The sequence below is a fragment of the Silene latifolia genome, chromosome X, assembly GCF_048544455.1.
Source record: "Silene latifolia isolate original U9 population chromosome X, ASM4854445v1, whole genome shotgun sequence".
NCBI lineage: Eukaryota > Viridiplantae > Streptophyta > Magnoliopsida > Caryophyllales > Caryophyllaceae > Silene > Silene latifolia.
In genome coordinates, this window is record NC_133537.1 from 190,018,660 (window position 1) to 190,045,131 (window position 26,472).

At 40.6% G+C, this 26,472-nt stretch overlaps 1 protein-coding gene and 1 non-coding gene across 2 annotated transcripts; both read right to left on the reverse strand.

Moving 5' to 3' along the window:
* Positions 1 to 1,506: 1,506 nt before the first annotated feature.
* Positions 1,507 to 14,987, reverse strand: LOC141618970 (uncharacterized). Its single transcript, XM_074436015.1, has 3 exons — positions 14,479 to 14,987; positions 1,755 to 3,227; positions 1,507 to 1,567 (listed from the first exon to the last, which is right to left on the reverse strand). Exons 1-3 carry the CDS (start codon positions 14,985 to 14,987, stop codon positions 1,507 to 1,509), a joined length of 2,043 nt encoding a protein of 680 aa, XP_074292116.1.
* On the reverse strand, positions 5,953 to 6,059 carry LOC141625992 (small nucleolar RNA R71). Its single transcript, XR_012535728.1, has one exon. It is a non-coding gene; the product is annotated as a small nucleolar RNA R71 (small nucleolar RNA).
* Positions 14,988 to 26,472: the final 11,485 nt, after the last annotated feature.

Here is a 26,472-nt window from a genome sequence, read left to right on the forward strand (position 1 = left end):
AACATCCGCGAATCAGTAGAGGCTAAAAGATTACTTCTAAAACATAATTTAGATATTGAATTAGTGCTGAGTCTTTTTCATATATTTAATTTAAAGAGTTTAGATGTGTTAGGCGTTGGTTTTACTTAAAAATCATTTGTCAAACTCGTTTTATGAATCAATACTTTTTTGCGATGGTTCCTGTCAGTTTTTGGAAATCAGTCTGAAAACCCTTGATAAGTTTGGAATTTGAGAAAAACACGTTAGATATAATTTGTAGCTAAGACTCATGGGGTTCCAATTCAATTGTCCTTGCATCAATTAGAATTTTCTGGAATTAGTTATTCATTTTATACTGAGTCTGCCATGTGCAGGAAAATCAGGAAAAGTCGTGTTTGTTCTTTAAGTTGATATTCCTGTTAAAATTACGATGAGTCTAGGTTATGTGAATGATTAATTGACTGAGTAGGTGGTAATTATACATAATTATGTTATGTAGGTGATGGATATGTGAAGGATCATAATTGATTGCTTGTGCGTGCTTGGATTGCGAAAAGGTAGGGAAATACACTTGACTTATTATCGTTGATGTTGAATTGTGTTGACTTGTTTGTGTTTCATATGACCAAACTATGAACGTTGACTTGATTCGTGGTTGTTGATTTACGTTATGATTCATATACTGGAAGGTGATTGACTGAATTGATCGTATTAAGTATGTTATCACAACATTTGGTAACCGGCATGATTTTATGATTGATCAGTTCAATGATATATATATTGTGTTGCATTAATTTCTTTCGAGCATTCATATACATTGGAGATGGAGGATGTTGTGGTGATGTGGTGTGGTGAAGATGATGTTGTGATAAGGCCAAAGCGGGTTCTCGCAGACTTGCCCTGGTGTCCTCAGCTGCGAGCTGGCAGATCGGCTACGGTCGATATATAGTCTACCGGGGATCGGTATGGCTGGGTGTTCCGGGTTATGAGATATGAGCTGAGATGGAGATGGAGGTGACGGAGGAACATGCCTATCATATTTTGTTGTTTCATTGTATTCCCTACTCAACCTCGTGGTTGACCCTGTGTATTCGTGAACACCTGTGACGATCCAAATATTGGGGAGCAGTCTTGACATGTTTATGAGACAGGATGGGAGCTTGATGGGCGTGAGACACTGGATCAGAAGACTTAGTAGCTAGATCATCATTTAGAAGACTTTCACTTTCTTTTATGTTAGTTCTTTGTAATTTAATGTAAAAGAGGTTTTGTAATAATTACATTAAAGTAATTATATAATTTGCCTTGGAGTTTAATTTGTTATTCACTACCTCGGGCAACCGAGATGGTAACAGTCCGGTTTATTAGGGAATGTCTTGCTAAAGGCTCCTTCATAAATCGGGGTGTTACACAAAGAATGATGAGAGAGGTAAGATAATAAATCCGCAGTCCATGTGCTAAAAGGAGTAAGCGGGTTCGCCATGGAATTGATACCAAGCCAGGAAGACCTCCATAAATGTTGTGTTATCAAACAAGATCTAAATAAGTGATCCATCGATTCAATCGAATTATGACAGAAGTGACATTCCTGTGGCACATTCAAACTGCGTGAAAGTAAATTCGCATTCGTTGGCAAAATATTGTGAGCCATTCGCCAGAGAAGCAAAGACAACTTTCGTGACAGGTTCTTTCTCCAGACAATATGCCAAGGAAAACGCGGTGCACTAGATCTAACAGAGGAACCAGACGAAGTTTGTGACCAGAGGAAACAATACCCAGATTTGGCAGAATAAGAACCATCTTCTGTAAATTTCCAATAAATAAAATCATCAATCTCAGGTACGGGAGGTTCCATAGCAATGATTACCTTTGCTGTTGTTGTCGAAAAGTAACGGAAGAGCATTGTTGGATTCCAATTCCCAGATGGCAAAATAAAGGATGATAAAGGTGGTAGTGGGACTTGACATTGTGGATTAAGAGTAGGTAGCTCGCCATTAACCCATCGACTGAACCAAATATTAATCAACTTACCACTTCCAATTTTCCAACAGACAACCTCTTTAGTTAAATTCAAAGCACGGCAAATTCCCGACCATGCGTAAGAAACATTTGAAACCAAAGACTTGGACTTCGGAATAGGTAAGTCTTTTTGATATTTAGCCGTCCAGAATTTCACAAGTAAAGAAGTTGGTTGAGAAGTTATGTGCCAGAATTTTTTAAGGAGTAAGGCTTGGCCCAGCACGAAAGTATTTTTAATACCAAGACCGCCATATGACTTGGGAGCATGTAAAATATCACGACGAAGCCAGTGAATCGAATTCTTGTTCCAGTCACTTCTCCACCAGAATGCAGCAATCAGAGCATCAATCTTTCGACAAACCCTATGCGGTATAGGAACGCAGGAGAGGATATGGTTTAAAGAAGCCAGCAAGATAGAAGAGATACTAACAAGTTTGCTTGATTGGCTCAAATAAAGCGCGGACCACGAAGCAATGCGAGTAGTAAACTTGTCAATTAAAGGGAGAAACGGTTCTGATCTCTTGCGAGGGATATCAACTGGAACACCCAAGTAGTCACCAAAATAAGAGACTGTAGGCATCTTGAGTATTGACTTCATGTGTGTCTGAAAATCAGCTGGCGAATTCGGACTGAATTTGATGTAGGATTTATCCAAGTTAATCATTTGACCCGATACAACTTCGAATTTCTTCAGCAAATCTCGTAGAACTTCAAAAGAGTTAGGCGTTGCTTTACAGCAAAGTAAAGCATCATCCGCAAAGAACAAGTGTGACAAAGTTGGTGCATATCGCGAAATTTTGATTCCCGTAAAAAGTTTCATCCTTTCGGCCATGGCCAGCTGACGAGATAAAACCTCCATGCAGATAATAAACAAATACGGGGAAAGTGGGTCGCCTTGACGTAGACCAGAAGTAGGTCGGAAAGTACTTGAAGGAGTCCCATTTATAAGAACACTGTAAGAAACTATGGAGATGCATTCCCAAATAAGGTCACGCCAGTGAGTGGGAAACCCCATATGGCGCAGAACCGCCATAAGGAAGTGCCAGGATACTCGGTCGAAAGCCTTGCTCATGTCTAGCTTCAAAACGGCATAAAAAGTAGTCCCTTTCTTGGTTTTATTGATATAAGGCAGGACTTCATGAGCAACAAGGCAACCATCCGACATTAGATGACCCGGAATAAATGCTTGCTGGTAATCCAAAACAATCGAAGGGATAACAAGCTTGAGTCTATTTGCAAGGCATTTAGAAGCTATGCGGTAAATAACATTGCATAGGCTAATAGGACGATATTGAGTAACCAACTCAGGATGGTCAATCTTTGGGATGAGGACAATGTGTGTGTTATTCCATTCCTTGAGCATAACCCCCGAATTCAGGAATTGTAGTACAGCCGCGGACACAAGAGAACCGATTTAAGGCCAAAAGAACTGGTAGAACCGTGGTGTGATACCATCTGGACCAGGAGATTTCGAACCATTCATAGTACGGAGTGCTTGATGTGACCATAATTGGCGCGTATTTAGCCCCCGAATTACCATTGTTTCCATGCTTTTTAGTGCCTATTTGGGTCATTTCTTATCTTTAGTTCTTTGTTTTGCATATTCTTTGAGATTTTGATCCCTTGGTAGGAAAGGAGTAAGAATCTTGCATTTTCATGGCAAAACAAGGCTAAATTGATCATATTCAATGACCAAGCATCAAGGAGAGACAAGACTAGAAGGCCTTTGTACATAGCATAGTAGAAGAGCAATGTTGAGAAAAGGATCCTTGAGTCCCCAAGGAAATCCCCAAGGAATTCATGAAGAAAAGAAGAAGAAAAGATGCTGCCAGACAATCCGAACGGATTGTACACAATCCGTCCGTCCGCCCAAGCCCAGTCCGAGCGTCCCTCAAAGGAATCCGCTCGGATTCCCCCTCGCCAATCCGAGCGTCTTGCCCAAGGATCCGCTCGGATTCTCCAGCCCAGATCCGGCCGTCCCGACTCCCATCCGCACGGATTTGAAGAAAGACGTTTTCATTCTTCAAGCCACGATAAGAGAAGCCCTTCTCTCGGAGAATACCGAAGTCTCCTTGCTCAACTTAAAAAGTGTAATTACTAGTTTAGCCCTTAGTTAACCCTAATGCATCCTCCCTAATTTTCACTATAAATACCCCATTAGTCTAATTAGAGGAGCATGTTCTTCTTATCAATAATTAGTGTAGTTAATATCAATCAAATCTCTCTTCAATATTGTAATCAAATATTAATCAAGTTTTAATCCAAGTTTTAGTTCTTTAATCTCTCTCTTGTTCTTACTTTATTTTGGGTAATTGAAGATTATTTGGGTTATTATTGGGAGATTGACAACCTCTCAATCTAGGATTCAAGTACTTCTATTATTCTTGCTTTATTATTGGAATCATTAGTAGGTATAATCTCTTAATCCCTTTTTAATTATTGCTAATTACTTTCATTTATTCATCATGTTTTATTATGTTAGTATGATTGACAACCTTTCTAGCATGATCAATATGATAATGAGTGAGTAGTCTCTTAGCTAGGGTTTAATGGGTGATTAGGGGAAACCAACATGGGGAATGATTCATGCTTAAATTAATATGCTTTCATATCTTATTTGCTTGCTTGTTTTGATCTTAATACATGCACATGTTATATTTGATGAAATGCTAAGCCTATGAATCCTTGCATTTACTATCATCTTCTATCCTTTCAACTTGACTTGTAAGACATAACCCAACTCGAGTCTTGTTAGACCATGCATGTGTTGAGTAGGGAAGATTAAGTCGACTTGTAGGTGTTGTACAATCTAATCGATTCGGCTCCGGGACCCAAACTTTCCTAGGATTGTAAGATATAACCCAACTCAATCCATCACAACAATAATTGCTTGCTTATAATTTGAGAACATGTTTGTATGATCATATCCCATGATTCCCCTATGAACCCATGACACCCTAGTGCCTTTAATCAATTGTTTACACCCCTTATTTTATTCATCTTGCTAGTTTATTTCCATTGCTATTTTAGTTTAGTAACCTTCTACATCAACCCAAATTGTGACACCCCTTAGACACTACTAGTTACAATAGAATTCTCATTTCAATACCCGTCCCTTGGGATCCGACCTTTACTTGCCTCTTTACTAATTGTAGAGTTGTTTGTGAAGTATAAATTGTGTTTTGTATCGACCATTGACCAACGACCACATATGCTTAATTTGTGAAACGAAATGGACCCGATCAAAAATGGCGCCGTTGCCGGGGACGGTGTTTAATTGATTTAAGATTTCTTTTATTGTTTTTAGTTGTGTCTTTTTCACCTTGGGGAAGTAAAACTCCTCAAGGTTTGTTCTAATTGTTTTCGAGTTGTTTGATATTTTGCATGTCTAGAAGGTTACAAAGAGATTTGTTACCTTTTGACCGTGAAATCGAAAGAACCTTGACGAATAATAGGAGACTTGTTAGGAGGAATTTGGGAGGTGTTGGTGAAGTTGTTCAACCCACTAGTGAGTTTGTCAATCCTTTCGCAATAGAAGGAGAAGAGAACCCATTAAACAATACCACACAAAATCCACCTACAATGCCTAAATTCTCGTCACACTCTATACCCACCGAGGAGGATTTACCAAATGGTACTCCTACCCCACAACATCTTACCGGAAACTTTATTGCCAAGTCCGCCTTCATCCAACTAGTTGAGAGGAGCCAATTCGGGGGAATGCCTAGTGAGGACCCTCATTCTCATATGGAAACCTTTTGCGATTATTGTGAAGCTATCTCTCAAACAGGCGTGACTCAAGACCAAATAAGATGGGTCTTATTTCCTTTTTCGTTAATCGGCACCGCAAAGCAATGGTTGAAGGGCCTTGATAAGGCCACCCTTGGAATAGATTCTTGGAAGAAGCTAGCTCTAGCTTTCTACAAAAATTTCTACCCACCGGAAAAGACTAATATGCTAAGAGCTCAAATTACGGGTTTTAAGCAAAGGGATGAAGAATCTTTGTATGAAGCTTGGGAGCGGTTCAAAGGTATTTGTCGCTCATGTCCTCACCATGGACTTAGCGAATGGTTTTTAGTGCAACAATTTTGGAATGGTTTATATGAAGATTCAAGGAACATTCTCAATATGGGATCAAATGGAATGTTCACCGAAGTTGATGACAATCAAACATGGAACAAGATTGAGGAAATGGCGGTCCATAATTCACAATATAGTAGGCCTCGCAAGGCTACTAGAGGAGGAAAGTATGAAGTGGACACCGTTACTCAATTGGGTGCTCAACTTAGTGCTCACATTGACACAATCAACTTGAAGTTTGAACAAGCTATGGCTAGACTTGAGGAAAACTCAAAATCATCAAAGCATCATGTCAATGCCATGACGGCATCCTCATCAATCCCAAGCGGGATATGTGAGAATTGTGGAACCTTGGGTCATGACTCAAGTGAGTGTAGGGGAACAACCGAACAAGTTAATGCTTTCCAAGCTTACAAGAGTGGTACCCCTTATTCAAATTTTTACAATGAAAACACCAAGTTCCATCCAAATCTCTCATACAAAAACCAAAATGTTCAAAACCCTCAAACAACATACACTCCACCACCCATGAGAAATCAAAATCAAAGACCCTTTTACAATCAAAACCAAGGTTACCAAAATCAAAATCCATACAATCACCACAATGACCAAGGTTTTGATGTCCAAAAAGCGGTCCTCCAAATGCAAAAGAATCAACAAGAATTTTTCACCCAAATGCAAAAAGATAGCCAAGCAAAAGACACCACCATCAACAACATTCTAGCTCACACCAAGATGTTGGAAACACAATTGACTCAACTAGCATCTTCAAGCTCACAAAGACAAAAGGGGCAATTACCACCACAAAGTAATCCCCCTAGACATGAAACGGTTAGTGCCATTCACTTGAGAAGTGGTACAAGATATGAAGCACCAAAGAAGCAAGTTGAGGATGAAGTTGTGAGAGCTAGTGAGAATGAAGTTGTGGTGCAAAGTCCCAAAGAAGGGGAATCATCAAAGGAAGAAAGTTCAAAGAAAAATGAAGACAAAGCCAAAGAGAAGGAGCCCATTGTGATTAGACTTCCTTTTCCAAGTCGTCAAGCCAAGCCTAAATTTGATGATCAACTTGGGAAGTTCATGGAAATTGTGAAGAACTTAGAAGTCTCAATTCCTTTCACGGAATTAATCAATCACGTTCCGGCCTATGCAAAGTACATGAAAGATATCCTCACCAAGAAGAACTCGATCCGGAAACTTGAGACTATCGCCTTCACTAAGGTGAGTAGTGCAATACTTCAAGGGAGTTCACCTCCAAAGTTAAAGGATCCGGGAAGCTTCTCAATACCGTGTACCATTGGCGACACAACGATCAACAAAGCCTTATGTGATCTAGGGGCTAGTGTGAGTGTCATGCCGTACTCGGTAAGTAAAAGGTTGGGAATGGGAGAGCTTAAATGCACCAATATCACTCTTCAAATGGCCGATAGATCGACGAAGACACCATTAGGGATATGGGAAGATGTCCCCGTGCGAATTGGGAAGTTTTTCATCCCGGTGGACTTTGTCATTGTTGATATGGAGGAAGATTCCAACATTCCAATCATCTTAGGAAGACCTTTCTACACACTGCATGGTGCGGTGATTGATGTGAAACATGGAGAGCTCACTCTAGAAGTGGGAGATGAAAGCATAACTTTTAATCTTGACAAGACCATGAGAGCTCCTCGTTTGCATGAGCCATGTTTCATGATTGATCATTATAGCCGAAAAGATGAAAAGAAGAAATCGGAACTCCAATGGAGGAAGAAAGTTGAAGATGCTCCATTCAAAGAGCAAGTGAATTGTGACAAGGAGAGCTTGCAAAGCTCATCAAAATCAACCAAGGAAGAAGATGATGGCCTCATTGGCCAAGAGAAGAAATTGGGAGAGTTGTCTCCATCTAAGCAAGAGATTTTCAATGATCAACTCAATGAAGTTTGTGGTCTTTGGGACGACGAATTTGAAGGGATCTTTAATCCCTACATTGGGCATGCCATCGATCATGATCAACAACAAGGGCCACGGTCTATTGAGGACCTCTACCATAACAATGAACAAGCTTTTGATTACTTCTTCAAGGTGTTGAGCAACATCAACAACACCTTGAACATGCCCCCTTGACATCTCATCAAGAATGAGAGTTTGGTGGAGTCCTCCCTAAACCACCACTTGTAAATATTTCTAACTCCCTAACTTACTTTTCAATTTTTGTATTGCATTTTTGTCATTTTTGGATTTTATTTACTTTGATCAAAATAATTGTCATGAAAAGAGAGAAGTGAGGGAGGGACTAATGATTTTAATTGATGTGTAGTGCTTTACCTTAGTGTGGGGATGGCAATTGCCTAGGCTATTCATGCCTTAGTAGTGCCCCCACAATGAAGAACACAAGATAAGAAAGAAAGAAAGAATGATAAGGGAATGCGTTGGTGCACGGATGGAACTGAATCCGTGTACACAAGGACCAATCCGAGCGGATTCCTGAGAATCCGCCCGTCTGCAGCAAATCCGAGCGTCCTGATGAGAAGACGCCCGTCTTGGGCTGAGCTGAAATTGCAAAAATTCTTGACTGTTGGAGAATCCGAGCGGATTTCTGGAAAGACGCCCGTCTCACAGAATCCGTCCGTCTTTTGAACAATCCGCCCGTCTTGCAGCTGAAGAAAAACAAAGAAAAATCTCTGGACAAGAATCCGTCCGTCCTGAACGGAATCCGCCCGTCTCTAGGCGGGATTTTGAAATTTTTGAAGCTGTAGAATCCGCACGGATTGCGCCCAATCCGCACGGATTGCGCCCAATCCGCACGGATTGTCCCTGCGTCCTAAAATTGTCGAGTTCTTTAAATACCCACCCCACCTTCACTCATTCATTCATTCATTCATAAACACTACCCATAACATCAAAACCCTCATACTCTCCATCTCAAAAACAAAAACCCTCAACAAAATCCACCAAAATCAAATCAAACCATCTTTCAAACAACAAATCAATCACTCCATCTTCATTAACAATCAAAACCAAGAACAAATTCTTCAACCTTTGAATCGATTTTTGTTTTTATAAAGGCAAAGCCTTTCACCTTCAAATCGATTTGGGCATTCTACAAATTGAAGATTTTTGACTCTCTACTTGGTTAGTTCATCAAATGGCAAGAACAAAGGGAGCAACAAGGGCAACAAAGGCACCAAAAGCAAAGGCTCTCTCTCAAAGGCAAAAAGCTCTACAAGCAAAGAAAGCTTTGGCAATGGTGGTATCAACACCAAACTTGGTAGTGCAACAACAACAACAAATTCCTATGGAAGCATCACCTTCTACTCCGGTAATCGATTAACTCTTGCATTTTTTAGGAGGTAACATTCATTTCCGATACCATAGAAATACATTTGTCAAGTTTGCTATGAAACAAATCCAATCCACCAAATTCATATGTCAAGATGCTTTAGAGAAGTTGGGTGTTCTTGAACAAACAAGAGTCTTTTTCAATGCCATGGGTTTGAAGAAATTGTTTGAAATGAAGGAAGTAACATACCCCTCCCTTGTCTTGGAATTCTTAAGTTCTTTAAAAGTGACAAAAGTTGAGAATAGGGAAAATATTGAGTTTCGTCTAGCTAACACTAGTAGACGCATTACCTTTCCGGAATTGGGTGAAATTTTGGGTCTTAGCGATGAACATAAATATTATAAGCAATATGGGAAGTATGATCCCGAGCCTCTTTGGGAGGCAATCTCCGGGAAGAAATTTGAAGATTTTCATGCTTGTCGTGCTCTCTTGGTCCATCATCCGGGCATAAGAATATGGCACAAAGTTGTGGGAAATACCATAATTGCTAGGAAAGACACCAATCATTTCACGGGACTCGATTTTATTCTCCTTGAATCAACTTTGAATATTGGAAGAATTCACACCAAGCCTTACAATTCTTTGAGGCTATTGGTTGATAGATGGCTCCATGTAGATAGTGGGAAGAAGGGTCAAACCGTTATTGTTAATGGCGGCCTTGTCACGGTCCTAGCCAAGCACTTTGATCCTAATTTCAATAAGGATAGCAAGTACAAGGCTAAGGATGGTGGCCATCTTATTGATATGTCCATCTTGATTAACAAGTTTAAGTGGGTTGCTCACAATCCCCTTGATACCAAGTATGGGTGGCTTACTAGTGAGGCTCGATCATTCACTTTACCCGCAAAGATTTGTCGTCTTAGTGTCCACCGGACCAACTATTTACTTCCCCTATCCGAAGAAGCCGAGTACATCATTCAACAACAAAAGGGTGATCATGAAACTCCCTCCTCTTCCATTGTTATACCACCTTACCCTATGAATATGAAGAGTTCAAACCGCAAGGAGTTGAAATTGGAAAAGACTATGTCACTCTTCTTATGCAAGCCATGCACAAGCAAGCTTATGAAGATCGGAAGAATGCATATTTGGCTCAATATCCTCCCCTCTTACATCTAGCTAGGCAAGGACTCCTTGATCCATCTTGTCCTTTGCCTAGTTGGGCGGATAGAGAAGCCTTATTTCCGGGTGCATCAAGGGACGTGGTGGAAGACAATGAGGTTGTTGGAAATGGTGAAGGAATTGATGATAATATTGAGGAAGAAGCAAGTGGAGATGAAGAAAGAGATGGTGAAGATAATGATGGAGAAAGTGATGAAGAAAGTGCCAAGGAAAGTGGCAATGTGACCACTTCTCATGAGGGAAGTGGTGATGATAATAGCATGATGGAAGACTAGCCTTGGAGACTCCTACACTCCCATGGTTTGTCTATATCTCTTTGTATTTTATTTTCATTTTGATCATTGTTGGTTTAGTCCTAGCAACATCAAAGGACTCACACCTCGGTACCATTGAGGTGTTCTTTATTGTTCCCATTTTTTTGAAAATCCAAAATGACAATCTAGTTTCATGCATAAGCATAGTGTGTGCATAAACTATACCCATGCTTTGACATTAGCAATAGTGTCTTATTTGGTTTGGGGAAGTTAATGCATACACAACGGGAGGTAATCTAAATTATCCTCTCCGTCATAACAAAAACCATGCATCATGTAGTATAGTTTAGTGTAGAATTGCATTTAGTATAGAAATCATGCATCATCTTTGCATAATTTCCATCATTTTGGCCATTGAGGACAATGCCCATATTAGTGTGGGGATGGGAATTCTAACACTTAACTTTTATTCAAAAACCATAAAAATTGAAAAATTTCAAAAATCATAAAAATTTGAAAAATTGAAAAACCAAAAACAAGTTCATTTCCTTTGTATATATTGTCTTGTATATATTGTGTTTGTTTTATCCTTGTTCACTTTGATTGACTACGCCACATCCGAGACATGAGGATATTGAAGACCGCATGGTATGATCTTTCCAATCTCCTTTTTCCTCTTTATGTTAATGACTATGTGGCTTTATTTTTTGATGCGGTAAAAACAATGTGAATTTAGGATTGCATTTAGTTTATATTTCATATTAGTTGGTAGAATCATTTGCATTAGGATGTGTATATGCTAGTTGCATCATGGCATGTAGTTGCATGTTAGAAAAATTTTGTGAAACCGTCTATTTGGGAAGCTTGACAAGTGTATATAGGCCCTAGTAGATGCTTTTTATTCTTAAGACTTTGCTTGTTAGAATACTTGTAAAACACCCTAGGATGTGTCATGCTAGTATCCTTTGACCCATGGATTAAGGCCTAGTCAAGAGTACCTTGTGGTGTGATAACTCCTTGGCTACCGTTTATTCCAAGGTGACCCTTGAAACCATGCATACTTCTATCATTCATCCATGTTCTACCACATTTTTGTCATCAAAGGGAATGGGCACAAAAAGAAATCAATTTGAGTTCAATGAAATGAAAAATGAAAGAAAGTTTGCAAAAATGCATCAAAAGAAAAGAGGAGCAAAAATAGAACTCCTAAAGCTTCAAATACAAGGCACCCTCGTTACTAATTGGGGTGACTTTGAAAATGTTCAAAAAGAAATTCAAAAAGTTGTCAAGTATTGAAATGCCAAAAATCAAAAGAAATGGCAAGAAAGTGTTCTCAAATGTCAAATGCCAATGAAATTGGGGGGAAAACAAAAATAAAAGCAAACTCCCAAAGTGAAACTCAAATATCTATCGATCCCTTTATCCATCGTATCCATTTTTGTGCATGGTAGAGAGGGGACGACCCTTCTTCTTGTCTAGGCAAGAGGGGGAATTCCGCGATCCTCCAGTGTTTCTAACACCATAGGGAGTCTACTCTTGACAAAAGCACTTAACGATTGAGGACAAAGGTACCCTAGCTTAACACATTTTGGAGGTGATTTATTGGTATCCTTCTAGGCTTAGTAGTTTGAACAAATTGCATCTATGAAGGATTGTGTACCCTTGAATTGCTTCCCTTGTAGATAATTTCCGCCACTTAGATGAGGAAAGTGGCTATTCTTTTTGTAGATGCATCCATTATGTGTTTTTGTGTGCTTAATGTTTGGATGTGTCGCCATTTTGGCAAGACCCACCTTGCCTTGCAAGAAGGCATCCTACCTCATGGTTGTCTTTTTGTGAGTTAAAGGGGCGGAGTGAGACCCGCTAATTGTCTCATATCGGCTATTATTATTAGGTTAGGTTAGTATTGGTCCTAGTCTTTGTCACCTCTTTACTCGGGACGAGCAAAAGTTCGGTTTGGGGATATTTGATGTGACCATAATTGGCGCGTATTTAGCCCCCGAATTACCATTGTTTCCATGCTTTTTAGTGCCTATTTGGGTCATTTCTTATCTTTAGTTCTTTGTTTTGCATATTCTTTGAGATTTTGATCCCTTGGTAGGAAAGGAGTAAGAATCTTGCATTTTCATGGCAAAACAAGGCTAAATTGATCATATTCAATGACCAAGCATCAAGGAGAGACAAGACTAGAAGGCCTTTGTACATAGCATAGTAGAAGAGCAATGTTGAGAAAAGGATCCTTGAGTCCCCAAGGAAATCCCCAAGGAATTCATGAAGAAAAGAAGAAGAAAAGATCTTTGCCAGACAATCCGAACGGATTGTACACAATCCGTCCGTCCGCCCAAGCCCGGTCGAGCGTCCCTCAAAGGAATCCGCTCGGATTCCCCTCGCCAATCCGAGCGTCTTGCCCAAAGATCCGCTCGGATTCTCCAGCCCAGATCCGGCCGTCCCGACTCCCATCCGCACGGATTTGATGCAAAGACGTTTTCATTCTTCAAGCCACGATAAGAGAAGCCCTTCTCTCGGAGAATACCGAAGTCTCCTTGCTCAACTTAAAAGTGTAATTACTAGTTTAGCCCTTAGTTAACCCTAATGCATCCTCCCTAATTTTCACTATAAATACCCCATTAGTCTAATTAGAGGAGCATGTTCTTCTTATCAATAATTAGTGTAGTTAATATCAATCAAATCTCTCTTCAATATTGTAATCAAATATTAATCAAGTTTTAATCCAAGTTTTAGTTCTTTAATCTCTCTCTTGTTCTTACTTTATTTTGGGTAATTGAAGATTATTTGGGTTATTATTGGGAGATTGACAACCTCTCAATCTAGGATTCAAGTACTTCTATTATTCTTGCTTTATTATTGGAATCATTAGTAGGTATAATCTCTTAATCCCTTTTTAATTATTGCTAATTACTTTCATTTATTCATCATGTTTTATTATGTTAGTATGATTGACAACCTTTCTAGCATGATCAATATGATAATGAGTGAGTAGTCTCTTAGCTAGGGTTTAATGGGTGATTAGGGGAAACCAACATGGGGAATGATTCATGCTTAAATTAATATGCTTTCATATCTTATTTGCTTGCTTGTTTTGATCTTAATACATGCACATGTTATATTTGATGAAATGCTAAGCCTATGAATCCTTGCATTTACTATCATCTTCTATCCTTTCAACTTGACTTGTAAGACATAACCCAACTCGAGTCTTGTTAGACCATGCATGTGTTGAGTAGGGAAGATTAAGTCGACTTGTAGGTGTTGTACAATCTAATCGATTCGGCTCCGGGACCCAAACTTTCCTAGGATTGTAAGATATAACCCAACTCAATCCATCACAACAATAATTGCTTGCTTATAATTTGAGAACATGTTTGTATGATCATATCCCATGATTCCCCTATGAACCCATGACACCCTAGTGCCTTTAATCAATTGTTTACACCCCTTATTTTATTCATCTTGCTAGTTTATTTCCATTGCTATTTTAGTTTAGTAACCTTCTACATCAACCCAAATTGTGACACCCCTTAGACACTACTAGTTACAATAGAATTCTCATTTCAATACCCGTCCCTTGGGATCCGACCTTTACTTGCCTCTTTACTAATTGTAGAGTTGTTTGTGAAGTATAAATTGTGTTTTGTATCGACCATTGACCAACGACCACATATGCTTAATTTGTGAAACGAAATGGACCCGATCAGTGCTCGAAAGACATCAAATTCAGTGAATGGTGTAGATAAAATGGAGCTTTCTGCCGAGGAAAGCGATGGCAAGTCCAAAGACAGAAGAAATGATTCCAAAGAAGCAAAGGATGAATCAGCCGACGAAATTGTAGGTGCACACAAAAGATTCTTAAAGTAAGATAGAATTTCATGCTCAACTTGTTCCGGTTCATGTAGCCAAATCCCAGCAGGTGTACGAATCGAAATCAGTCGTTGTCTAACAGAACGCTGTCGGACTCGATTAAAGAGAAATCGAGTTGGCAACCCATCTAAGACCTCATTGCGAAGCTTAACCCGCTGGGCCCAATATCCATGTTGTTTGGAAATGAGCTGAAGATGATTAGAACGTAGCAAATGGAAATCATCAGCAGAATCAAAATCCGAAATATCAGTAGCCGATAGTTCCAGGTCCTTCTCAGTGCACGACCAATTTATACCATAGGTAAGACGATGTTGAAGAACCCATTCTATTTGGTGCATGGACTTCATAGAAGATGGCGTTTCCTCTGGGGAACATCAACACCCTAATATAAGCATCTTCTTTACTATTCAATGGCCATATCCCATAAATTTGTCAAAACGTTTTGTTCCTCTTTCAACCTTAATGGAGAGGAGTTCATATGGTAGCATTAGCAAATGTTATGATTTGCTTTGAGTTTTAAGATTTATAGTAATTATCTCGAGTATTGAGTATTAGTTACTACAGAGTACAGACTAATACTTTTATGATTTGGCTTGAGTTTTTTAATATATCTGTTTGCTTTTGAATATCAAGACATTGGTTATAAAATCACTGTTGTAACATGGTCACCGATTAGTTAATCATTATATGCGTTGGGGCATAATTTGTAAATGTAATGTGAAGCCTTAGCGAGGCAGTCTTGGTGTGTATATATTTGGAATGGGTTGGTATATCTATCCGTCTTAAGTTTAAGATGGATTAGATATGTCATGTGGGAGGAATAAGACCAAAGCAGAATATATTAAGAAAAACAAAAGATTTGTCTTATATGCCTATGAGATGATATTTGACCCATTTAAAAACGGATATTCCGTCTTATGGATGACTGCCTATGGATTGATTAGGAACTGCAAACAAGGTCTAAGCCAAATAGTTTTACTTTTTCGTAACACCTAAGGTAAATGGGGTAAAATAGTTCACTCTAACTTATGAATTATACCATCTCATCTATTTCTACGGTTTACTTTAATAAAGGAAAGTATGCATGCCCGTGCAAATAAGCACGGGTACTAATCTAGTATCTAAAGATAATAATAACCTATCCCATAACCCATTAATTGCAACACAAAATCTCATTTTAGACGGACAATATTCGTCTAAAGTTGTAGACGGGTCAAATATGTCACCACTCTCATAATAAGACAAACAACAAGTGGGGTGATGGGGTTGTCTTATTATAAAAGTGGGTGACATATTTAACCCGTTTACATCTTTAGACAGGTATACTCGACTATCATAATGTAGATAAACTATACTGAATGGAATTGATTACTTGAATATTATTGATGACAAAGGATTGCTTATATAGCAATTACAAGATACAATAATTAGAAATATAATCTAACTAGAATATTGTTTAGGTGATTTTTACCAAATTGGTTGTTTTAGGTCAATGTGGTCTTACTCGTTGGTTATTTGATTAATCGTTTGTATGATGATACTTTAAATAAGGAAATAATGCTTGTAATGTAAATTGACACGTAAGATTTGGTGACGCGGAAAACCCAATGTGGGAACAACCGCGGGAGGGACGGTAATCTGCCAAATATTGCACTAGCTTTGAATGAGAGGACGAATACAATTGGAATGTAATGTAAATCTTGCTAGCATGAAGTCTTGTGTATGGGTGTTCTTGGATGGATGTATATGTGAATCCCCTTCTTTGATTGCTTCCTTGACTATTTATAGGGTAAGAACCCTAGATGTATCCTACCTTCATTATGGAAAGGAGTACAAATTCCATAACAACTCTTGCCATAACACACGATCTCCCTTCATTCTCCCTGATCTCCCTGACTTCTCCCTGAACCCTTTCCTAAATACGGACGCCTTCCCAGTGGGCCCCGTTCTCTTCATACGCATCTTGGCCCACCTATCCTTCCTCCACCCGTGGACTCTACTTCCACCATACCTCCCTTCAAGGCCCATTTTCTTAACAATAAGCGGGCTTTTCCTATTATGCAAAATTTAGCCCAAACAGTTTGCCCTAAATTTCTTGTGAAGTACGCTTCGAGGTGTCGAACAAGGAATTTGCGTAATCAACTGCTAAAACCCTAAGCCGTCATTGGCACTCCTTTTCATGCAAACTCATCATCACTGCCGCCCTCATTTCTCGCGCCCCTCTCTCTCTCCTCCTTTATAACCTCAACTCCCTCCCTACTTCATTTACTTACTTCCACTATTTCCCCAAAAACTCTTCCCCTTATTCTCATCTCTCCCTTTTCTCTTTTTCCGCCGGCTTCCATGTTTCACTCCCACCGTCTTCTTCACCAGGTATTTCCCCCTTCCTTTTCTTCTTAGTTTCCCTTTTCCTTTTTCCACCATGGGCAAAACTCGACACTCATCATCGACTCCCACACCTTCTGATCGCAACCCTGACCCGGTCTTTCCTTCCCGGGGACTCTTCACTCACCCCCATGACTGTGACTCTGCCCTGACCCATGCCGACATCCCTCTGATCAAAAATTTGCTTGGTCTTGGTGAGGGGGTGGATGTCGCCATTCCTGAGCCCGGCCAAAAAGCTGATGCCATCCGTCCAGGGTGGGTTTGCTTTTACTTATACCCATTTAGATATGGTCTTCGCTTCCCTTTTCCCAAACTCGTTCAAGACTTCATCTTTACAAATAATTTTGCCATGGCACAAATTTCTGCCACTGTCTGGAGGGTTCTTCTTTTTTTTTTTGGTGAAATGTAAGTATATATAAATCACGAAAAAAAACCGTTCCAATTGCCAGAGAGTAGCCCACTCAAAGTGAGTGGGCTAGCCTCCAACAAAACACAGCCCAAAGCCTTACAAAACCCAACAGACAACAAAAGGAAATAGTGATATCTCAACCCAACAAAACGTATCCTTGTTATGTCATCTTCAACCTCAGAACCCCCAAATCAAAATTCACTTCCTATCAATCAACGATTCCAGCCAGCGACGATCTCCATCCCTAGCCTTAATGAACTTGAGGGTTCTTCTCTATTCCTTGGCCACTTGTCAAAATACTGGCAACTCCATCTCTCTGGGCGATCTGGCCCATATGTATGATATCAGATCCCTGGGTAGGGGCCAATTCTTGTTCCGGAGCTCTGGAGAGGCTCCTTTCAGGCATATGTCAAAATCTTGGGATGAGAAATGGTTCGAGGACTTCTTCTTTGTGAGGAAGGCTTCTATCCAGCCGCCTGCCGATTACATCTTCGAGAAATGGGTCATAACTTCGAGTAAGTAGCCTTCCTGTCGTCTGATTCGTTTATCTTGCTGCTTACTAGCTTACTTCATCGTCCTCGTGTAGGTCCCTGCTACCTGACCCGTATTGGTGCCCAGATCTCTGCCCGCAACAAGTTACTCTGTATTCCTCAGTTAGAGAGGAAGTTTCCTGATCTGCTTCCTGGATTTTCTCCTGCCTCTTTCTCCAACCCCCTTCAATTGTCTCACAGCATGTCTTCCGGTAAGCTTTCTATAGTCGTTTTAGTTTGTATGCAACCTTACTGACAGCTCAATTTTCCTGACGCCTGAAATGATGTTTGTTTGCAGGTTCAAGAGTTGACCCTCTCGGAAGCTATCCTCCGAGCGCAAAAAGAAAGAGATCTCTTGCCCAGCCCGACGTGGCATCCGCCTCCAAGAGGAGTGCTCTGGTGCCTCTTTTCGACTCCTCCTACTCACTTTAGCTCGCCAGGCCCGAACCCTTGGAGGTCGACCCATTTGTCTCGTCATCCCCTACTCCTCCTACCGGTCCTCGTACTTGACTAGCGGAGGCATCATTGCTCACTTCCCAGAGGGTTTTGGGAACGTTGATAAGGTGCCATACTGGCCAAAAATCGACCAGCTGCTTTTTCCTCCTCTAAAGGAGGCCTTCTCAGAATTTTCTCCAGAGGAAATGGCTGAGAATGATGTGCACAACGCTTTCATGGTGAGTGATCTTTGTCTTCCACCTGTTCTAAATTTTTACCTTTAATTCCTTGCTAACTTTTATTCTTTCTCGCCCCAGACCCTCCAGTCTGCTCTTTATAACAGGAAGATGATCAACATAGTGCAGACCACCAGCCGAGCCACTAGTGCCAAAAACAGGGAGCTGACTACGTCTAATGCTGATTTAGGGAAGCAGCGTGCTGATTTGAGAGGGAAGGTAGCTGAGCTAAAAGCGGATCTGGCTGGTGCAAAGAGGAAGCTGAAGGAGGGAGCCGATCAGCTGGCTCATACCCAAGAGGTTTGCACCACGTTCTCTGACTCCTTGAAGCGTTCTGAGGAGAGGATCAGTGAGTTGATCACCCTGGCCACAAATATTGTTGCTTACGCCACATGGCGAGGAAAGATCAGCGGGATGCGTGCTGCCCTTGAGGAGGCTCTAACCCAGCAAGCCATAGAAGAGGAGGAGAGGCAGCTGGAGATGCTCTATCCCGCTCAACCTAATCTGAGTGCGTTGATGCCTGAGGTTGGTGAGGTGAATTCTCTGTCTTGGCCGAGTAGGTAGGCTTTGGTGGAGATCTTTGGATTGCCCCAGGATCTGCTTGACGGAGCTCGGGAAGCTGCAGCGGTGAGGGAGTGCAAGCTGGTCCAGACGAAAGCAGGATGGTCGCAGCGGAGGAGATGCCAGATGTGGAGGTCATTAATGTGACCGATAGTTAAGAAGTTTTTTTTTTTTTATCAACGAACTTTTTTGGTAGTCTGACCCTGTGATGGCAGACTTGTAATATTTTAGACTTTTTCTGGTAGCTCGCCATGGTGGCGATGAAACTCTGGGGCCGCACTTTTGGCCATGTTTTGGAAAGCTCCTTGCCGTGGTTAGGCAAGTTTTAGTTACATCTTGTGTGCTAGATTTCATTTTTCTTATTTTAGGAGGTTGTCGCGTCAGCCTGTTGGCTGATTTATGCGAGTCATGTCATCCTGAGGAGGCTGGCTCAGACTCAGCTAGCTGCCGTGTCAGTCTGTTGACTGATTTAGGCATGTGCCGCATTGTAAGGAGGGGTGGTCGTGTCATCCTGAGGAGGCTGAACTTGACTCAGCTAGCTGCCGTGTCAGTTTGATGACTGATTTAGACGTATGCCGCAGTTTTTGGACTACTTAACCTTGTTCATGACGCAAGGTGTGTTCATCACGTTTAAAGCCAACAGGGGCGTAATTTAGGCAAGTTTATCGTCGTTTTAGGACTAATGGGATGCTGCATGATTCTTGTAGCTCAGAGATCCCTACGTTCCATATTTGTATGCATGCATGCTGGGGCCCTGATTAATTGCGATTAGTGCGAGCTACGTCCAGGGGGTGGTATCAGGGGTAGTTGGGTAAGCGTGTTTAGCTGTCAACCAGGCTCCCTTTCGTATGTTCCACAGTCCGCCTGCTGAGGGTGCTCCTAGTGGAGAAAGTAGGCTAGGCATGTTGGAGTGCCATGTGCCTTGTCACCCCGCGTTGGCAGTTGACAGTCCTGCTAGATACACTTTCAACGTATCATAGACATTAGGATTCGAAGTGATGTACTTAGAGAAGCCTGAAAACAGAAAAGTCTATTAGAATGATATGAAGTACCTGATGCCATCTCATGGGGTACCAGAGCAATTGTGGTCCCAGGACGCTGTCAGACCATACCATCCAATAGTAGTTTAAAAGTTGAAAGAAAACAAAGATATCAGAAAAGGATATGGATTTGGTAGTATGCCTACTACCAGATTTTTATTCATTGTCTTAAAATAATTTGGCTTTTCATGGTACATTACTCCGTAAGCTAAAATCTACTTATTATTAAAAGTAATATCTCTTCAGGTGAAGTATGTTCCATGGGTGTTGTATGATTTGACCGTCCATAGTCATCAATCTGTATGCACTATGGCCAACAACTTCTTCTACCTGGTATGGTCCTTCCCATTTGTAGGCGAATTTACCTGCCTTTCGATTTTTAGTGTTCTGAAACACTTCACGGAGAACCAGGTCCCCTACCTCCAGGAGCCTGACTTTCACATTCTTGTTGTAACTTCTGGCCACCGACTGTTTGTATGCAGCCAGACGTATTTTGGCACTTGCTCGTAGCTCATCTACTGTGTCCAGGCTTCTGACCATCTCTGCAATGTTCAGCTCCCCTGTCATACATCCATACATGTGAGTGGGAACCAGGACTTCTGATGGAATGACTGCGTCCGCGCCAAACACCAGGCTGAAGAGTGTTTGGCATGTTGCTATCTTTGGCGTCGTTCTATCTGACCATAACACCAGTGGCAATTCATCTGGCCACTTTCCTTCTAACTCCTGTAACCTCCTTCTCAGATTGTCCATGATAATTTTGTTGCTGGACTCACCTTGCCCGTCAGACTTTGGAGTCCTGGGTGCTGATTTTTTCAAGGTGATGTTCCATCTGGCACAGTACCCTTCAGCATCGTTGGAGATGAACTGTGAGCCATTGTCACATATGATCTCTGATGGGATACCAAACCTGCAGATGATATTGCGTTTTATGAAAGAGATGACTTGTTTGTCCTTTACTTCTGTGAATGCTTCTGCCTCTATCTACTTGGAGAATTAATCTGTCATTGTCAGCCTCCATATTCTGTTCCCTGTGGCTCTTGGTAAGGGGCCTACTATGTCCATGCCCCATGTCATGAACGGCCAAGGAGAAATGATAGGGTGCAAGGGCTCTGTTAGCTGATGGATCATTGGTGCTGAACGCTGGCAGGCGTCACACTTACGTGCGTATTCTGTTGCATCTGCCCTCATTGTTGGCCAAAAGTATCCTTGTTTGAGAGCTTTATTTGACAGACGCCTGCCCCCTGCATGGTTTCCACATTCACCGTTGTGGAGAGTATGTAACACAGTCTGCGCCTCCTCCTTGCTCAGGCATCGTAGGTAGGGACCTGCCAGTGACTTCCTGAATAGTGCATCATCAACAAGTATAAACCTGGAGGCCTTTACTCTGAAAGCCCTCACTTCCTTCTTGTCATCTGGCAGCTTATTATGACGCAACCAGTCTAGGTAAGGTGTGCGCCAATCCCAGTCGTCTGCCTGTGCAGATGGTTGATCAGGCGGCTAGTCAACTGGCTGAGAGCCTTCCCCGGCTTTCGTAGCTGTCTGAACTCCCACTTCGTCCTGATGATCCTCCAGTTCTCCTTTGTTTATTTCATCTGTCTTTTGGATAGAAGGTTCTAGCATATGTGCGATAGGAATGCTGGACAGTTCTGTTGGTTTGAACGTTGCTGTAACACCCCCATTTATTTAAGGGCCTGAACTAGGACTCCTCAGATAAATGACGGTGTTACCATCTCGGAAACCCGAGGCAGTAGATAACAAAGGGAAGAACACAGTACTTTATTAAATGCTTATAGTGAGATTACAACTGGAATTAAAACAAAGCCTCCAAAAATATGACCAAAAGATGAAGTCTGATAAAACTACTAATAAGACTAAGGTGGGCTAGACACTAAGTCCGTCATCCAAGCTCTCTTCCCGGCCAGCTCCTATCGTCTCTCTGAAATACTGTCAATCTGCTCCCCAATAATTGGATCATCACAGGCGTACACGAATACACGTGGTCGCCCACGAAGGCCGAGTAGGGAAAACAATTAAACAACAAAATATAATATGCATGATCCTCCGTCACCTCCATCTCCATCTCAACTCGTATCTCATATCTCATTTCTCATATCTCATAACCCGGACAACCCAGCCATACCGATCCCCGGTAGACTATATATATCGACCGTAGCCGATCTGCCAGCTCGCAGCTGAGGACACCAGGGCAAGTCCTGCAGAACCCGCCTGGGCCTTATCACGATTCACATCGTATCTCAACATCGTCACTCCTACACCATCCTCCAACTCCAATGCATATGAAATGCTCAACAGTAATAATGCAACACAATATGTATATTAATGAATGAAATCATGCCAGCTAACGAATGTTGTGATAACAACCTCAACACGATCAATGCAGTCAATCACCTTCCCGTATATGATTCATAACGTAATTCAACAACCACGAATCAAGTTAACACAATTCAGCAACAACGATAATAGGTCAAGTGTATTTCCCTACCTCAAGTGCCAGCAAATCCAATTAAGCAGTTAAGCAGTCCAAAAATAAAGCAATGAATTTGATTATCGATCCTTCACGAATCCTTCACCTAAAACAATTATAATATTTATAATTATTAACTACTAAATATAGAAATCTCCCAAAGTGGAAACTTTCCCGATATAGTAACTTTTCTCTTTTAACAAACCCGACTCAAAGACCCGTCTTTAATTAATTAGTCATTATTAATTATTATTTTATTTTAAATAACTCGGAACTCAAACCAAAACGATAATTAGAGGTTTAAACGAATTATGTGATGAAACGAATCAACACTTGAACAACTCGAACAATCCCGACTCAAATTATATTAAATAACTCGGGAATTAACTTAACTCAATTATTTAATGACACGGGAATTATATTAATTAATTAAGAATGCGACCCATTAACGAAATATAATGATTAAACTATGAAAAACCCGTTTCAAACACTAAAACAACCCGTTAACAACATCACCCCCTTCCCACGCGCTCACCAGCCACCACGCGCCACCACAGGGCCGTGATGACAGCCACCACCCGATCCCCACACCGACCCAACCACCGGGACCACCCCACGAGGGTCGACTCCCGCCGGCGAGGTGAACCACGGCCGTCATTTGGCCTGGTTCACCGCCAAACCTCACCAAACGCCCGTGTTTCTCCTCCTGCAACCACCGCAACTATTACCTAGACTCTGCCAAACAACCACCGCCCTACTCGCCGTCAACCCACGAACACCGACCACTTAGCACCACCGTTTCGACCTCCCCCTAGTCCACGGTGGTGCCACCCAAAAACCCCCCTGTCTAAACTCCCCTGAAAACCGCATCTGAAACCCATGTGTACCCCCTGTCAAAGTCGCCTTTCACGGCCACCATCACCACCAAGAACCACCCTAAACACCACCCCTGACCTCGTCACTAACCACCTTTTCCCCATACCCCGTCAACAACCACTAACACTGCCTCAACAAGACACGCAACCCCAACCAAAAACCCGACATCAATTCGAAAAACAGAGAACAGAGGTTGTACTCTTACCTTTCCGTCACCACCACCGCCACCATAGCCACCCTAGGTCGTCGACAAACACTCTAAGCTCCTCCCTGCTGCGTCGTGACTGCCCACGCTCTCTCTCTCTCTCTCTCTCGAATTGCGTGAGGCTTGAGATTGGATCTGGAAAAAGGAGGGAGGCGTGAGGGAGGCGGGTTGAGGGTAAATGATTAGAGTAGTGATTAGGTTAATTAGGTTTAGGGTTATGGTTAATGGGCTTAGGGTTAATTAGGGTTAAATGGGCTGAACAGGATAATGGGCCACTCAATGGGTCACTCACAATTCGAATTCTATATAAAACCGACTCAATTAACTTAGCTCGATACGACGCGAGTTAAATAAAATAACTTAATGAAATTATCGACTCAATAATTTACCCGGCTTAATTGGCAATATAAAATTGATAATAATTAATATATAATGATATCCGTTTAATTTATTATATAATATCCATTTAATTTATTATATAAAATACGGGGTATTACAGTCTTCCCCCCTTAAAATGAACTTCGTCCCAAAGTTCGCTCCCATACCCAAACCTCAAAATGGTATTGTATATCGTACTTACGGACGTCACGCAATTCTAACACGGTTAACACACTTTTGACTCATCAATTAAACGTAACAAATACGGAATGTTACATTCTGCCCTCCTAAAAATAAACTTCGTCCTGAAGTTTAACTCATCATTTCTTAATCCAATTAACTACAACTAATAATTACCTGCGAACACAAATGTATAACACTATATAATCATCTGAGAACACCATCTTCTTTCCATCTCAATTTCCGATCTCAAACTCAACATAAACTCATTAACCATGGTCGACCGGACCGCAACGTATCTCCCGTAACCATAACTCAGCTCATAGGCTAACTCATAACACATTACCAGTAGTTTAATCACACTCTCCTTTTACACATCAACCAACTAACAGAGGAAGGAATAAAACGTATAAAACTCATTTGCATAGGTACCCCACAACTAACATCAACTTGGTCAACTATAACCTACAAACAAGTGCAAATTAAGCATTAAGATTTTACAATCCTACCCGACTAGAAATATGGTTACGTCCTCGTAACCTCTTTTCACTTTCATATACATATGCAACAAAATCACTATCAACCACATGTAACAGGAAAGAACACACGATAAGATATTGCGCATTAACATTAAAGTCGAAACGAGGTTTTATTATGGAATTAACTGATTGTCAACAAGTAACATTTATTACTTAGCTCATGCTTAACTTAAAACACAACATCAGACTAAAAGAACAACAAGAAAGGGACCAAGGTTTACACGGTTTCACAACTAAACGAATTTGATGATCAATTATAGACTATGAACGAGCGAGAGCAGAATCAACAAAACAATTTAAAACTTCTCACATTTGTAAACATATCACAGAAACAGATCTACCACTGCTATCCCTCCCAATCACAGGATCTTATTGACATGTCCGTACCACCATTTTACTCACTCACTGGTTTAGGTCACGAATTAGGCCGATGAATTTAAGCAATCACCAACATACTCATAATTCATATTTTAAATTATCAAAATTGTTTGCACGATATCACCTCTGAAAACATGTTTCCCGATAAAAGTAACAACATATGATCTATGACAACGACAACATTTAACTTCATTTTCAAAACCTTTACTTTCATACTGGACGGTGAATAACTTTCCTAATTATAGATCTTATAACAGAGTCGTCCATAGAATCCATTTACAGCTTACTACGAACTCAAAGTCAAATTTAATTCCTTTAAACAAAACCAGCTTAGGTGTCGACTCATATATCGTAATTTACAGGTTCATCTTATTCATTTCAGTCCTATCTTTATTAATGCACGACTATTACCTCAATCATCAGGATTTTAATTGCACTTCTTTACTCAGTTATATTCACGGCTCAACTAAACGTAACTATAATGACTATCATTTAAACCAACGCATATCATGTGAATCATAGAAGGGTTATCCCATTATAGTTGCTAATATATTTATCATAAACAATCTTTATTAAAATATAATTGATAGTGATGACTCGAGAATCTAGTTATACCAATCGTCGTATTATATCAAACAATTTCCTTTATATCATGCTCCTACAATTGCAAGAATCCCTTTAGTATTTTATGACGATATAATGATGAACATATCCACTAAGAATTAACAACACTGTTTATTTTCATGTTATAGGTTTTAGGTTTAACTGAAATAATTTAATGCAATGTAAGTAATAAATATACTATAGGCACACCGACTCACATGAAAGTCTTTAAACTCAGATGACATCCTATATGGGTGGACATTTAGACACGATCATTACTACCATCCATGTGTAAACATTTAAACATAATTATTATAATCATTCATGCGAGTATATTAGGACAATCACCTTAGCTTTTAACGCCATCAATTTTACATAGGTGCGACGATATAGTTTTATTATTCATATATATCCGACCACTATGCAAATATGATATAAAATATTACAACATGCCAAATGTATATAAAATATGCAAACAACTGGACTCGTATAACATAGTTCACCCTTGATTAGAAATCAATTTAAATAAGCTTATTCAATTTTACTCATATTATCATGCCAATAATGTTATCGACTAAAC

What these genes read in the sequence shown, in the direction of transcription:
- LOC141618970 (XM_074436015.1), bottom strand. Translation starts at nt 14,987, where the DNA reads ATGCACCAAATAGAATGGGTTCTTCAACATCGTCTTACCTATGGTATA. An exon ending in GTCTTTCGAGCACTGATCGG is followed by an intron (nt 3,228 to 14,478) that starts GTCCATTTCGTT and finishes CCTTGCAAATAG; the next exon opens with ACTCAAGCTTGTTATCCCTT. An exon ending in TCTTATTCTGCCAAATCTGG is followed by an intron (nt 1,568 to 1,754) that starts GTATTGTTTCCT and finishes AATGTGCCACAG; the next exon opens with GAATGTCACTTCTGTCATAA.